Below are 16,280 nucleotides of genomic sequence, written 5' to 3'. Positions count from 1 at the left end.
CATAGCATTTAATAACTTTCATTAGAGTTAGTGTTTCTAGGGCTTTGGGGCTTTGCTCTTTCCAATCATTTACATAATTTGCAGGTACAAGCTGCTATGCCAGACTGTCCATCTGATTCTCTCTCTGATCAGAGCATATTAATGCACTTGTTTGATGGTCTGTTACCAATAATTACCTTGGATTGCATTAGGAGCATTTCCAGCATTGCAGCTGGTCTGTATTTTTCACTAAGTGTATTTCAGGGCCCAATTACAGGACTGTGATGTGTTATTGTTCCAGTGCACTTGTTCAAGCTTGTGATTTTAATGTGCCTCCACACTGTAAATCTCTGAATGCAAACCCAGGGCTCTGTCCTGAGTTCCCCATGTGTCCCATGCTTGCAGCAGCTTCTGCTGGGATCATCTCAGCTGTTCCTCATTGGCCTTTTTAAGAAGGGGAAGATGAGGGCCAGGAGATGGACATTGCCTTGGAGATGTTGGTAGAGCAAAGCCTGAGGTTTGGTGCTCTGTGTGGTGGGTGTGGAGTGGCTGAGAAAGGCACAGGAACAGCTCAGTCCTCCCTGGATCAGGCAGTGTGGGGATTGTGGAGAGACTTTCAGGGATTTTAGTGTTTAAGTCACTTGGGCACTTTGAGCATCCTTCAGTGCGAGGGAGGCTCACGTTTATATTGCTCTACATGGGGCACCTCTCCCTGTTCCACTGTGAGACACCTTGGGGAGAGGACCTGATAAAAGCTGAGTTTAGCAAATCTGGATTTTGAAATTCTAGGCTTCCTTTGCCTTCAGAAACCCTTCTGGGGTCAGAGGGGAGAAATGTGAACACTTAACTTTTGTGAAAGTCAAGCACTTTACTGTTATAATTGCCATTGACAATTCAACACAATGAATAAATTATTACTGCTATTGATTTGTTTCATCTTTCTGGACCATTTGTTACAGGGGATATATCAGAATAACACAGTCTCAATGAGAAGGAACTCAATCTTGAGAGCTGGTGTGGTGTTTGTTCCTATCTGTTAGGCATCATCTGTAGACAGGTATTTGTGCAAATCTGATGCTTCTGTGGAAGCAGGAGAGCACTTAGTCCTTTCTAGAAATCAGTTGGCATTTTACTAGGTTGGAGTTTCCAGGGCTGTGTGGGTTGGTGGTTTTCATGGTCTTGGGTGGCTAAAATGAACAACTTCAGTTGACTTCAGTGTTAGGAGCATCTTCAAAAATACTTCCATGCAGACCTTCTCAGCTGTTCTTTTTCCTTGGTGTATGTTGCATTTTTACACAAAGGTATTCACTTCCCCATGTGAAAAACTTAATTCAATCCCAGCCCAAACCAGCAGATCTGTTTACTGTAATTACAGCTTTAGATGATATCATTCTTTCCAGGTATGGCCCATAAACAGTGTTGCATGTGTTTTAGATGTTTCTTTCATGCCATCCCTTCTGCTCTTTTGTTTTGAACTGAGGATTTGAACAGGACAAAGGCCAGAGGCTCATGCCCAGCATTGTTCACTGGGAAGAGTTGCATGCTCCAGCTTTCCCTGCCAGTGTTCATCCTGGGTCTGGATGTGTGCCAGGACTTGAGGGGCACCAGTGTGCACCCAGGCCCAAGCTGAGGGGTGACCAGGACATGTACAGACACCATGGCTGCAGCTGGATGTGTGCAGGGTGTGAGGGGATTGCTCTTGGCGCAGCCTCCTACCCGGCCCCTTGATGTGGGGACAATGGGACACTCTCCGCATGCCGCCTCTTGCCGCCTGCAGTGCCGGGCTGGCACCCAGCTGCTCATGAAAGGCTGGGATCAGCTTAGTGACAGGGGATGATCTGAGAGTCCCTTGCTGCCAGCTGGATAAATACTCCTGCAGCAGTGGGAGATGCTGCATTATTAAATAAACCATCCAGGTTGCTTATATGCAGAATTAGGATAAGGTTGGCTTCCCACTCGTGAGCACTGCTCAGCACTGGAACTGCTCTGCTGCGCCTGGATATCAAGTGTGGATAAAATGGTCTTTTCAGCAGCTCTGGAGATTAGTTTTAGGAGCCTTCTGTTCCAGAGAGGCTTAATGGGTGTTGAAGGTGTAACTTTCTTATTCCTGTTGCTATTACAAGGTGGAAAGTTCCAGTAACATCTGGTAACTAAGCAGGGAATGTAGGGATCTTGACCCTTCTGTCTCACAGGCCTCCTTATGGTTTGGTGGAAGAATGCTTTCTATTTTATTGTGCCGTGGGGAGGCTGAACAAGTGATGCACAAGGGGATTTAGGTGTCCAGCTCCTCTTTCAGCCTCCCATTCTGTAGAGATCATGGGAGTGGGGTGCTCCAAGCCCGGAGCTCCTCCGGTTCTGCTTTCAGTGATGGTGTTGCTGAGCACCCAGCATGCAGACTGTCGGAGACCTTTGTCCAGATTTCTTTCTGGGTCACCACTTGCCAAGTGCAATTGCCCTAAAAACAGACTGAGACCAAGCTATTGACTTGTAATTGTCAATGCATAAAGTTTCCAAGAAGAAAGAGAGCTTTGTGTGGCTTTAATGGGGACACACTGAAGTATAGTCACTCTTTGAATTAGACAATGGGAACGTAAAGATTTTCTACAGCTCCTAAGAGCCTCTGAAGAGCATCGGCAGAAGGTTACATTAAGCAGAACAATGGCACAGTAGTTGGCTTGCTGAGAGGTAGGAAAACCCTTTGGAAGGAGTAACTTCACTTTTCTTCAGTGCTGTTCACTCCCAATTAAATAAGATTAATTGTGCTGTTGAGTTCCAGGAGTTCAACATCCAAAATAAATACATAAATTAAGGCAGGTGACAGTGCAGAGGCTCAAATGCAGTTTGAATTCCTGCCACCTCCTGTGGGATGTGGAGGGGAGAGAGGAGCCCTTTCCTCTTACTGCCTGATATCCCACAGAACACACACGACGACCGAGTGCTCTGCTCTCCTTGCCTGAGCCACTTTCTTGCTCCTGGGAAGGTTTTCTTTGGCTGGATCTCTGCAAGGTGCACAAGCCAGTTTCAAAGGGCCAGATGTGTGTGGAATAGGAAACATGCTGGCCGGGCTCCAGGCTGTGGGACCTGCAGCACAACAGCGGCTCCCCAGGAAAATCTCTGGCTGCCAAGAACTAGAAGTGATGTCAGCTCTGGAAGTGTGTCAGATTAGAAACCCTTGTACTTTGCTCCCTGTGAAGTATTAATCTCCCAAGGCCTGTGCCGTAATGGGTCCTGTCTGGCTTGGCTCAGCTCTCTTTGTTTTGGGCTGGGAGTGTTGGAGAGGTTTCTCAGGAAGGCACTGGAGGCTGTCAGTGGTTTGGCTGCTTTGGATGGGTGTCCTTGAGCTGCTCCCAGGGCCTCACTCAGCTGTGCTAAAGATGGGCCTCCCCTGCCTTGAAGTGAAGGTCTGAGCCTTGGAATTGTTGACTGGGCTGGGGTTTGTAGGAGTGGTTGTGCCTTGGGATCTTGTGTGTGCCTAAATGTCTTTGGCTTTTCCCAGGTGAATGAGTTTCTTGAAGAGAAGATAGAATTGATAGAGATGTGCTGTCAGTCTTATGGGCCTTACTCAGGAGTTGTGGATCAGGTGATTTCAGCTGTGCTAGAAAAGGAACACAGTTATGCCAGTGTACTGAATCCCTTTTGGTTTATGCCTGAATGTTTTGTTTTCACAGTAATTACTAAACCACGACTTGTTCTCCTCTGCACAAAGCCATTTGTCTCCTGTTGAACAGTAACCTTTTATTTGCTTGTGCTGTGTAGCAGAGCTCAAGGACATGTTTACTAATGATAGCCAAAATTTCACCAGAACAAGCTTCTCCCTTGTCTAGGTTTTTCCACCTTCATTTAAGTGGTTAAACCTCAGGGAAGGGATGGGAAATAGCCTTATGTGCAAGGATGCAAGTGGGGGTTTTTTCTGTTCTTAGTCATGGAGTGAAAGCTCCCAACTCCATGGGTTTGGAGTACTGCATGTCCTGGATGTAAAAACGCTGCTGTGAGGGTCTCACCTCTGCCCAAGTAATTGCATTGTCATCCATCTGTCAGACCTTGCTGTGTTGCTCGCTCACACTTCACCTGCTTAGTTATAGATTTGAAATTAAAACCCAACAGAATCTGTTCTTTTTCCCCTTTACTCAGTGGTACGTTGGGCTATTCCTGCCTCCCTTTGATGTTGGGGAGAGGAGATAATAGGAGTGGGGTTTGGCTGGACGCTGAGATGTGCGACTGGGGAAGGGCTGTTGGCTGGTTTAATGTGGATTTTCAGATGCCTGCCTTGGATCTGAACTCAGGCTGGCAGGGGCTGTGCTCCCATGGAGGGCAGAGGACAGCTTTGTGCCTTGAAGATTTGACGACCTTTGTTCATTTGAAACGCCCTGTTTTTTTATGCCACTCAACAGGAGACTTTTTAATTTACTTCACTGGGCCTGGATGCCGGAGGTAAATGGATGGCTGATGGAAGTGAGGAAATAGATGGGAGAAAAAGAACATTTTCTCCTGGGCTGTTTTTATACACAATATAGCCTAGGGGTTAGCAACACAGGGGAGAGTGAAAAAACCCTGCAGAGCCTGGGTCAGAAAATACAATTTTCATGGGAACAAAATGCTTTTAACTTGCTACATCAAAGACCCTCCATTCCAGAGCATTCTCTGTGTTTGAATACATCTGCATTCCCCCAGAACTCTGTATGTGAATGCACAAGTATGTCATGTGTATCTACATGTGAGTGTGGACTTGCACATACATTTATGATCTGAAAGCTGTTACTGCCCACCTTGGAATAGCTCAGCAGCTGAAACTACTTCCAGCAGGAGTCAAAAGCAGAAAGCTGTTTGGCTCCAAAGCACAGGTCTGTAGCTGGAACATCTGCCTAGGACTGATGTGTAAAAAGCCCTTCTGGCTCCTGTCTTGGAAGCCCACCTTGACTGCATTCATTACAGCATCACCTCGCAGGTAAGAGAGTGGAGGTGAGCTGCACGAGCACGTGGCTCTGTGCTTAACCAGGGTCCTGTCCATTTCTGTCACTACAGGATGAAGAATGGAGGTTGGAAATAGTCAGCAGCTTCTGTAAGCACTTAACATTCCTGATTTCATTTGTCTTTGATCTCACTTGGACTAATTTTACTCTCTTCTGATCCCTTCCCTTGAAGGGGCTTTTATCTCATTGTCAGGCTTGCTAATTTAGTGGGGTGTTTTGAACCAGACCTCCTCCTATGTTTCCAGAGCCTGGAAAGTATTTTTTTTTCCTTAATCAAGGAGTGTTTATGCAGTTTATGCAGAGTGTTTATGCATCTTGGGACAAAAGTCATACTGGGGCTTTTTGCAATGCCGAGTCTGCACTCTGGACCCTGCTGCTCAACCACTGTATGTGCAAATGGCTTGTCACCCAAACTTGCAGTATTTTGGGGCCAAAAGGGCAGGAAGGCGGGCTGGATGATTTGGGACAGGTCAGAGCAGTCTTGCATTGGGTGGGAACTTCGTTTGCTCAGCTGGAGGCCTTCCCAGCAGGCTGTGTAAGTAATAAACAAGGAGAGGTGGTCACACATGTTTGACCAACCAAGTAGAAGCTTGGATCCCAGTAGATTTTGACTTTGGGGAAAATAACTGCATGATTTAGGGATATAGAAACATCACCACAGGGTTTTGAAAAGCAAATACTTTTTTTTTCTGTGATGGAAAATGTGTTCTGTTCTTATTCTGCTACAAGCAGGTTGAGTTGACTTTTTAAGGAGTTGAAGTTTGAGAGGATGATAATTGCTTCTTAATGTGGGAAGATGCACTGCAGGCCCCTTCTCTATTCCTGGCTGTCCCCTTGCACTTCACCTTTGGAAGAGGAGGAGTATTTTCAGCAAAATGCCATTCTAGTTGCTGTCTGAAGAAACTAGAAAATAGGACAGATATACAGGTTGTTTTCCCAAGTGATGAACAGGAGCTTCTAAAGATGACATATGTAAGGAAAGGCAAAGAACGAAGACTTTACCCAACAAAGTTTTTAGTACCTGCTGTCTTGCATGAAAGGCTTCCAGAGGCAGTGTCTTTCCAGTACATCCTGGGCAGCCTTTCAGCCTTGTGTTCCCCTGGGAGCCATCCATCCTCCCAGGGAACCACTGAGTTCTTTACCTTGCTGTGATCCTCAAAGGACCAGTCTGCCCTAGGAGACATGAATGGGCAGAATTGCCCCTACACAAGGGCACTTGGTGGCATTTGCCTGACCTGGACCTGCCAGGGCTGTGCTGGCTGACAAATCTAGAAATTCCATTGTGGTGTATGCACACTGAAGCTCAGGGGTGTTTGCTGCTTCTGCTTGTGCTTTCTCCTTGCAGAGTGTGAGATAGCAGCATGGTGGAAGCATACATGTGGGAAAACCCTAAATGCAGGGGCTTGCAGGTAGCTGTGTTGGCAATGGCTGCCCCTTTGTCATGGAGTACAGTGCCTGGCTGTTGTGCTGACTGTGACATGGGCATCTCTGTATCCTGCTGGATTTGTCTCTGGGAGATTGCCCCTGGATGTCCTAGAGCAGGTGACAGAAGAGGGTCTGTTCTGTCCCATAACAGTGGCAGTCAACAGGCAGGGTTCTTGTGTGGCCTCCTGGTCACTGAAGGGACAGAGCTGGCCAACACCAAGTTCTCAGTGGTTGTACAACCCAGCAGCAATGACAAACCTGACAAGTTCCCATCCCCACGGTCACCGAGTTGGCCACGCATGGGGACAGGGTTAGGCCCTTCCTTCAGGGGCACCTGTGGTTTCCAGCACATGCCTTGAAATAATTCCATCTCCCTGCATATGTAATTTTGCGTGTCATTGCCCCTAATTGCATGCTTAACACACACTCTTTTTAAAGTGCAGCCCTTTTATCAGCAGTAGGTAGTAGCAGGTTTAATAGGGTGTTTGAATTCCTATAAAATTAATCTGTAGCCTTCTGCGATAGAAGACGGGCAGGGAGCCATGTGGTTCATATCCAGTGTTGATAAACTTGTTATAGAGGCAGGAAACATTTCTGATTGGAGCAGTGACAAAATAATTTGGAGCAGAGCCATAAAAAGAGTGGATGGTGATGGTTTGAGCACAGCAGAGATTGAAATTGCTGGTGTGTGGAAGCAGCGCTGCCAGCTAACATTGACTTAGTGTCTCTGGAGAACTCTAACGGCAAATGCATTTTATTAATGGCAATATTCTTTTAGGAAATGCTGAGCATTGTTTCAGAGGTGGAGCCCCCTCGAGTGCGTGGGTTTGGAAGTCAGCCAGACCAAGATCTGTTCAGCTGAGCTTGTTGCTGGTCACTGCTCTGGCCCCCAGCTGCAGCAGGAAGGTTGCCTAAGGGCATGTGCTGGGTGCTGTCTGCTAACAACTGGAATATCCTTTTCTAGTGCAGAAACTGCATCCATCCATTCTTGCTCTGGATTCACCTGTATGGGATAAAATGCTCAGAGACAGCAGGTCATGTTTTTAACTGTTCTTTTATTGTCTTTCATTTGAAATGTGTTTCCCAGAACATGAACATCAGTGGGAGTTGCTTCTTTCTCAGCTGGACTTGAGCTCTTACTGCCAGTAAGAGGGGAAGCTGCTCTAACTAGATTGTGGTCATTGGCATTGCAGTGCCACATGGGGCTTGGATACTTTTCCTTGACTTAATTGTCTTGTGGGGGTTGATCAGCCTTGGAGGAGGCTCTGATGTGTAAGTGAGAGAGGAGCCTGCCACGGCCAGCCATGGTGCTGCATTTTCTGTGCTTGCTCTTGCTGTTACCACCTCTTCACCTTCTTCCAGCTGCTTTCTGCTTGAATCCAGCATGGAAACAAGTGTGGACAGCAGGGGTGGCTGCTGGGCCCATTGAGAATGGCAGAAATGGTGCAGGTTGTACACCCATAGGGATGGGGGATGGAGAATGCAGTGAACAGGAGTCATGGACTGTGCTGGTCTCCCAACAGGGCTGAATTTCACCTCGTACCTCCAGCCATGGTTCCTTTGCTGTGTAAAACTGGGATGTGATTCAGTCAAGGAAAGTAACCCCACTGCCACACTGTCTTTGCTTTGCAGGGAGGCTGTCGGAAGGGGATTCTCTGGAGCTGAGCTGTAGTGCTGGTCCTGCAAAGGTGATTCTGGAGCCAAACCAAGTGGTGATTTTGGACTGCAACCTGACCCCTGTTGAGCAAGTGATCAATATCACCTGGAAGAAGAATGGGTTTCCATTAGTGGAGCAAGAACATCTCCATGTGCTTCCAAATGGATCACTCTTCATCTCATCCCAGGCTGTGGCAAAGGACAGTAAATATCCCGAGAGGGATGGTGCTGAGGGCAACTACTCCTGCGTGTCTCACACCTCCCTAGGGACTGTCACCAGTCAAACAGCTGCAGTCAGATTTTCAAGTAAGTGTTCTGGGAGGTTTGTTCATTTTCTTTCCTTCCCCTCCTGGTACTTGTACAGAAATCTGCTTCCCCAGGAGCTTGAGATAAAATGTCTGTGAAATAAAATCATAATAATAATGTATAGATAGGACTGGGGATAGTCCACAAATAAGCAGTGGTGTATTCCTGTTATCCCACTGTTAACATCCTGTGTAACTCTCCCAGGTAAGTGCCATCAGCTATGAATTAAAAACAGGACCCTCCTCTTTCCAAAAGACAGTGCTTGTTTTTGCAGAGAACTTCAGAGCCCTGAGTGCAGCACCCTGTGCATGGAGAGGTGGCTGTGGGGGGATATGACTGTGGCAGCTTGTGAGGTGAATATCTCTTTGTATGGAAAAGATGAAAGAAAGGGTTCTTCAGGGCAGTTTTTGTTTGGATTTAGAAGGACACTCCAAGATCTGAACTGCTGAATCTCTGCACAGAGTTCAAGAATAAAATTCCTTTATATTCAGGCTTGGCTCCTGGGGGCTATTTTAAGTGAGTGCAAATAAATGATTCCTTGACCTGCCAAATAGGTGAGGCTAGAAAATAATGCAAATACAGTAACACTTATTTCTAGTACAGTGACTTGTGTATGTTAAATGTTGCTAAAAACAGCTGCACAGGCACACCATAGGAGTTGAGGGGGGTGAAGGTGCCCAGATAATGTCCTGACATCCCCTTTACACTGGGATGTTTTTAGGCTCTGGTACCCCAGACAGGGCCATCCAGGTTTGGCCAGGGAGTGTTTCAGTCTGTGAGCACTGTGCTGTAGAAACCAGAACTGCTGGTGAAGCTTTGCCAGATGAGGGGAGAATCTTTGACTTTTGCAACACGTCCTCCTTTTCTGCTCAGAAAATGTTTAGCATGCAGTCAGGGATCCTGCACACAGGTATTGTTTGGGAGGAGCTGTCATTAGTCCAGATGGATTTATTTAGGTGCTCCTGCCTCAGTCCCAGACAGTCTGAGTTAGGATATGTTTATTCCCTTTTAGGGTGACTTACGTTGAAGTGTGCACTGTGTCTCTTGCCCAGTTGCAGTGGGCTGTGTCTCTTTTATGGTCCTGGGTTTATTGTTTGGTGTCTTACGAGTTAGAGCAGTGGAGACATCTCAAAATGGGGAGGCTGACTTAAATTGCCCTTCTCTCCTCCTGGATTTTTCCAGAAGAGCATAAATGGGTGATGCCTCTCTCCATGCCCTTCTGTGTTTGTCCCAGAAATGGGAAATTTCAGGTGAACTCTTTCCTTGTGTGTACTCATAGGTCTCCTTTTATTACCATCTGCACAGGGAAAATGCAGCTTCCGTGGCACACACGCGCACCTGCCATAACCTATCCATTTCTGAGCAGGGAGCAGCGAGGGAATTGATTAATGAGATGCATCTCTCACTTCGATTTGTTCTGAGGGCTGGGCAGAAGCACTTGCTCTATTAGCATTCAGCTGGAGCAAGTGAGGATTGTAAAGGCTTGGGTTTTTTTCATTTTTTCCCCTGCTACTGAACATGGTCTGTCCAAAGCTGGATGGAGTGGATGAACTTATTCTTTGTGCTGATTGCCTTAGGGACTGCTAGTCAGGACAGGGCAGTAGTAGAAAACCTGTTCAGCAGGTGGGATGTGTTATTCCTGCCATGAGTTTGTCCTTCTGACCTGCAGGTACTTTCCTTCCCTGGAATGGGGTTCCCATGCAGGGCTATGGGGCTCTCTGTGCCACTGGGTCTTGCAGTAACAAGTAGGAGCATTGGGTGTTTGTAGCACCTCCCTTGCTCAGTACTGGTTTGGTGCTCTTGGTGTCATCTGCTGTGTTTCAGGCTTGTGGGAGTCCACTCCTCCCCCTGAGGGCCCCAAGAGCAGCTCTGGCACCTCTGTGTAAGGGCTGCCAGCTTCCCAGTGGAGGGAGGGGATGCTGCAGGCAGCAGTGAGCCCAGAGGCTGGAGGAGGCCTTTTGGAGCAGTCAGGTTAGAGTGATGGAGGTTGAATGGCGTGTGAAGGCTGTGACAGTGTAAGGATTTCCATCTTTCCACCATGATCCAGGAATTCAGCTCATTGGCATTTTGCTGGATAAACATATGGCTCGCTGCCCAGTGTTCCCTGGGACCCTGTGTGCCACCAAGGGACCCATGCCACTGTCCCTGTCCACACCTCGTGGCAGTGGTGGCCATGGCAAAGGGGGAGGAGCAAGGCTGTGAGGGCTCCTATGTGCCTGTTAAACACGCAGCTGCTCAGGCTGATAAACTGGGTTTTCCTGCAGGTTTTCCTGAGCCCCATGTGCTCCCACATGGAAGTACCAGGGGCATTATTGTAGTTGTGGGAAGGTGTAGCTTTCTACCTGTTAACAACTACATTGATGAAGATTTGTTAAAGCTTTTAATTTAGCTTAAACATTTTGTGCAAGGGAGGTTGTAGAAAATTACAGTAATTGTGCCTGTCAGATGAAGACGTTTACTGTGCCTGGAGGGAATGGACCAGCATTGCATGGCTGCTGGCAGGGAGCACGGGAGAGGTTTGGAGTGTTCCTGCACCAGGAGGGACAGGCCACAGCAGGAATTAACACACAGGATCTCTCATCATCCTCTCTCCACATGGACAGTCTGTCTTCTCTGTGGTGCCCTGTGGGTCTGGGATTTGAGGAATGGTACACTAGGATTTGTTCTTACTTTAAGGATTTATTTTATAGATTTTATCCTATTTATTTTGTGAATTAGGGGCATGGGTGAGTGAAGGCCAGGGACTGTAGGCAGAGCCACGCTGGGCAGAAAAACTTCCTGCAGATGAATGCACAGGCTCTGGACCATCCATGACTTTAGATGTGGATTTAGATGCTGTTTTGGGTAGGTGGGGAGCTGGCTCCTGTGGAGAGCAGGAGCAATCCTGTGCTGCCATATGGCCCTGCAGACGAGCGCTGTGCTGGCTGGGCCTGCGCCGTGCTGGGGGAGCCGTGGCAAATTGCTCCCACCACTTTGTTAGCGTGTTCCTCTCCCACCCCCAGCCAGTTCAGAGGTGAGTCGTTCAGAGAGGGGTAGTCTGGGTGGTGTATGAGATCTGAGTAGGGGCTGAGGTTGCCCCCACCTTGGAAGTACCTCCTAATAATTGTAGAAGGTACAAAGAGGACGAGCACGCAGAGAGTCTGGGGGCAAAGCGCTGTGGGAGAGAGCAGTGAGCCCCTTTCAGAAGGCTGAATTCCTTGCATAGACTGCATTTTCTGCCTGGGGTGTAGTGTTGCTGGCTGGCAGCCTTTCCAAGCCCACAGCCTCCTGCACGGATCTCGCTGCTGGGAGAGGGGGAGGGTGCTGTATTTCACCATCCTGCAGTCACCCCTGGGCTCAGAGCTAAAAGCCTTGGCGCACACGGCTTGGCTCCAGCTGGGTTTAACATATCAGTGGGGAGGGAGCTGCCTGCCCCTCTCCTGGAGGTGCAGAGCCCAGTGCTTTGGCTGTCGCTGAGGGCAATTTGCTGTAATGCTCTTCACCTTCTCACCTACAGTGGGTAATTTTTACTGAGTGGCCTATTAAGGTGTTCAGGATAATCAGTGCAACACGGCTGGGAGGTTTTGTGGCTCAGGATGGCTTTGCAAGCTAAACCTTAGCTGAGAAGTTGAAAATAATGTTGAGTATGTGTTGTCTTTGTCTGCCTTTTCCCCTCAAGCATCTCCTTTCGCTGCCTCCCTGTGGGAAAACCTCTCACTTTGCAGCACTTCTGCAGCAGCAGAATTCTTCTGCCCAGGATTTGTTTGTGGGAGGAGAGCAGCCCCTCCAAGGATGCTGTGGCCCCAGGGTGAGCAGTGTGTTGGAGCCTGTCCTATACTTGCTGTGACCTGCACGCACGTCCGTGCAGCGTGTCCAAGTGACAGGAGCTGCTCTCCAGTCCTCTCCTCCCTTGCCTGATTCTTTTTCCTCCCAGCCCCAGCTGTTGGCAGCACAGCTCTGAGTTGCACTGGAGGTGCTGTACGTGTCCTGCCTCATCCATTCCACCCTGGTACTCCTGAGGATGAGAGAGGAGGAGCACAAGGGATCACAGCATGCTGTGGTGTTGGCCCCAAGCTGGTGCAGATGCTTGTGGAGCAGTGATCAGCCCAGCCAGCAAGTCTGTCTCTGCCTGACCCTTTCAGGGCTGACATCCATGGGTCTTGCTCAGTTCTGCATCAAAGGAACTTTTTCACTTCTCTTGCTTTGAATTGGTGTTACATTCTGTGCTTATAAGGTCCCAGTTGAAGTTCCCTGTCCTCTCCTTCACAGAGGACTCTGCAGGCTGCTTCTTTCAGAGCTTGCAGGGGTGATTTTTTCCAGCCCATCCCTGTCCCCACTGTCCCTAACCTTGTGCTGTGAAAGGAATATGATGGAGCTGCTCAGCCTCTGAAGCCCACCCCAAGAGTTCTGAGATGGTTTGCTGGGCATTGCCATGGTAGAGCCCCCAGCCTCACAGAGCTCTCAGCCTGCTGTGAGACAAAGCCATGGCTTTGCCAGGAGCTGTGACTCCCCTTGGGAAGTGTGGCTGTTCCTGTGTGCTCCAAGAGGGACACTGTGCTCCCTAATCTGGGGCACTGTTTGGTCACACTCCTCCACATCCTAGTGAGGTTCTGTTGGGGATGCTTTTCTTTGCTCTTGAAGAGCCATTCCAGCACAGTGGGCAGATAGGGCTGGGTGGAGGTAAAGGGCAGGATTTGGTTCTCAGCTGGGAATTTAAAGCTTGTAGGACCAGATCTGGCAGGTGATAGCTACGAATAACCAGGACAAGTTATTGCCTGGTAAGCCAGGGAGCCCAGGAGGCTCTGTCACCTTTTGTACACCAAGCTGATGCCACTTAATAATGAGCAGCAGAGAGACAGGTGATGCTGCTTGAGGTGGAGGAAACAGAAATGCTAACAAATTTCTTTTTTTAGGCTTCCTACCTCCCATCATTATCTTCCTGAGTACATGGCCCTCCAGAGCCTGCCAAAATATTCTCATTGACACCTGTAGGATGAGAAGAGAATAATGGGAAAGAGGATTAAGGGTATCTGCTCTCAGGAGAAGGTTGCTTTGATGGTGCCATCCTGAATATGCACTGGCATTTGATGGATTTTCTTTTAAACTCTTGGATTCAGCAAGTTTTATTAACATGAGCTTAAAAGGTTTTGTAATTTGTAGAAATTACTCTGTGGTGAAGTGGTCTGCAGTGTATATTTGAGAATACTAAAGCAGTTGGCTGAATTAAGGCCTTACATATTAATGTATTTTTCAATTTTTTCCAGGAAAACATTTTTCATTCCATTTGTATTGAATTGAAAAACGAAACGTGGCAGACAGCTGGTGGGAGAATTTGGTCTGTAGCTGCTGCGGGGAGCAATGAGTTGCTTGAAACATGTGATAACTATTTAAATTAAAGAAAAACACTAATGACAGCTGAGAATATGCCGAGGTTAAAATGGGTCGTGCAAAAGCATTTCATTTTCCCAACTGTACATACTTTCTCAAGCTCACACTGCAATAAGGCATGTATATGTGTGCATGGATGTTTGTGTGTGTGAGAGATGCAAAGAAAAACTTCAAGTTTGGAGTCCTACAAAATCCAAAGCAATGATGGATGTTCTTGGAAAGCGGTGGTGAGACAAGCACATAATTGTGTTGGAGGGCCAGGAGGTCGCTCAGGGTCCTTCTGAGCACAGTGCTATGCTCAGCCCAGCATTCAAGTGTGATTTCTTGGCTGAAATTTATGTTTCTTGTTCCACATTTGGGGTTTCTGGCACTTGTGTTAGAGCATTGTTGGATGGATTTGTCCAGCAGGGTAGGTTTCACAGCAAAGACAGTTTAACAGAGATCGATAAAGCAGAAGCCATTTCTTCTGGGGGCTTTCTGCCCCCATCCAGGAGCCTGCATGAATATTCAAAACTCTGCCTGTGACTGAGATGCCTTCGGGTTATGCTGTTGGTAGGACAGATGCTGACAGCCCTGGGGGAGGATTTCTGCTGCAGGGTTTTGCTGTGTGCATGGAAAGGTTGGAAGAAGAGGCAGCTGTGGATTGTGGTCCAAGAGCAATTCCAAACCTTAGTGCTTTGTCTCCAAAGCAGTCCAGCCTCTTTACTATGGAAAGACATATATAGAGAGAGGTGAGCCTTGGAGAGTAAACAAGTATCCTGGCATGTATGAAATCCATCCTTCTCTTAGCAGGGTGTCTGGATCCCCTTGGCTGCCTCCCATCTACTTGAATAGAATAAAGTTGGTTTTTGCAGGTAGGAGAAGGAGGGTCAAAACTTTATGGGCTCTGCCTCTGGTCTCCAGCACTGCCAGTCAGTGGGCAGCTGTTTTGTGTAATTTGACATCTGGCTTGTTCTTCCTCTTGCCTTGTTTTAATTTCCTGTGGCTGCAGGAATGCTACAAGGCAAGGGGGAAACTCTCATCTCTGGGGTTGTGGCATTTCCCCTCTGTTTCTCATTCTGTGTCCTTCCCAAATGGAGCAAGGGAACATACAAGGAAGCAATTTAGGAAGGTAACTGCTGAAGCTGCCAAATTGCCTGTCTTTCTCTCACACTGTTGCCTTAAGGTGGAAAATGAGGCAAGAAACAAATTTACACATTGAAACCTTTCAGTTACTGTTGTTAGGGTTGCTGAGGGTCTGTAGGAGCACAGGATAGGGAGGAATTACATTTCAGGCTGTCTTCAGGAGAGAAAAGCCTTTCTCTTAGCTTATACATGATGACAAGTTTGCATTTCTCAGCAGAAACACTGAGTTATTAACTTTCCTTCCCTCCTTCTTTCCCCAGCATTGTCACGCTTCTTCCAGCAGCCGGAGTCGCAGACAGTGGAGGAAAATGGCATGGCCCGGTTTGAGTGCCGGATCGAGGGGCTGCCCTCCCCTGTCATCACCTGGGAGAAGGACCATGAAGCTGTGCCAGCAGAACCCAGGTGATGCCCTGCTTGCTTTCTTGGGTCAGCTTGAAAAAGAGCAAAGCAAAACCTGACCATTTAGGATGTGGAAATCATTCTATAAAATGGCAGAATGACGAGAGAGGTGATAGAAAGGTGATAGAGAGGTGATACCAGGTTTGGACCTGATAACTAATTGATATAAGAGGAGTTATTCAAGGGACCGAGGAAAAAAGGTCCATAAACATAAAGGTCTGAATAAAATGGACTTTCCCCCATATTTTCAAACCACAAAGGAAAAAGAACTCCTGATACTGTGCTAGTTATTACAGCTAGTTATTACAGCTCAGAACCTGCACCCTGCAAAGGCCTGTGTGTACCCAGGATGGGGCACGGCAAGGCATGGATGCTTTGGCTTGTCCTGTTGTGTGAAATGACATGGAATTCGTTGGGTTATTGGGGCCTGGGGTGAGGAGTATTAACCTGGGCGTATCCAACTGAACTCCATTATGTGGATTTTCTTTGATTTTGGTTATGATTTTAATGGGAGGTGTTTTCTTTTGCCTTACTCCCATGTTTAGACACCATCTAGTAAAAGATGCTGAATTTTCTTTTTCTGGAGAAAAGAGGAGAGTCCTGAAGCATGATACTTTTTCTTTCATGAAAGTCACTTACAGAGGAAGGGATAAACCATTAGCTGTTTGTCTGTAGACATCACTTCTGCAGGGAATCAGTAACTGAATTGTCCTTTAGTTCTTAAAAACTCCTTTTCTGTTCTTCAGAAAGAGGTGTTTCCCACCCGGAAAAGTTAATCCAAGTGGTGGAAGAGGAAAAAAAGAGGGAGGTGTTTGGGGGGAAGTTTAGAAATGCTTTTGAAGCAGTGGCTATTTCTGTAGGAATACCCACTTATATCCTTCAGTCTGGAGTGTGGCATCTAAAAGTTCATAGGAGGCTGTTATGAAGAAAATTAATAAAAAAGGAAGGAAAAAACCCCTAGAAAATAAGGGATTGCAGGAGAAGTGTCATAGATACAATGGCTTTTTAATGAGACAGCTCGATGGATATTGTGAAATTACTTGCTCAGAGATT

The 16,280-nt window shown here is 47.4% G+C and overlaps 1 protein-coding gene across 1 annotated transcript in view; it reads left to right on the top strand.

Annotated features, from left to right (window-relative positions):
* Positions 1 to 16,280, top strand: part of IGDCC4 (immunoglobulin superfamily DCC subclass member 4) — an 82,295-nt gene that overhangs the window by 21,239 nt on the left and 44,776 nt on the right. The window contains exons 2-3 of the mRNA XM_058811644.1: positions 8,007 to 8,336; positions 15,089 to 15,230. Coding sequence (XP_058667627.1) covers positions 8,007 to 8,336; positions 15,089 to 15,230 — 472 coding nt within the window. The remainder of the gene's footprint in view (positions 1 to 8,006; positions 8,337 to 15,088; positions 15,231 to 16,280) is intronic.

Source organism: Ammospiza caudacuta, chromosome 10 (genome assembly GCF_027887145.1).
Source record: "Ammospiza caudacuta isolate bAmmCau1 chromosome 10, bAmmCau1.pri, whole genome shotgun sequence".
NCBI lineage: Eukaryota > Metazoa > Chordata > Aves > Passeriformes > Passerellidae > Ammospiza > Ammospiza caudacuta.
The sequence above is the reverse complement of the archived record's forward strand: the minus strand, read 5'-3'. Positions and strand labels throughout refer to the sequence as shown.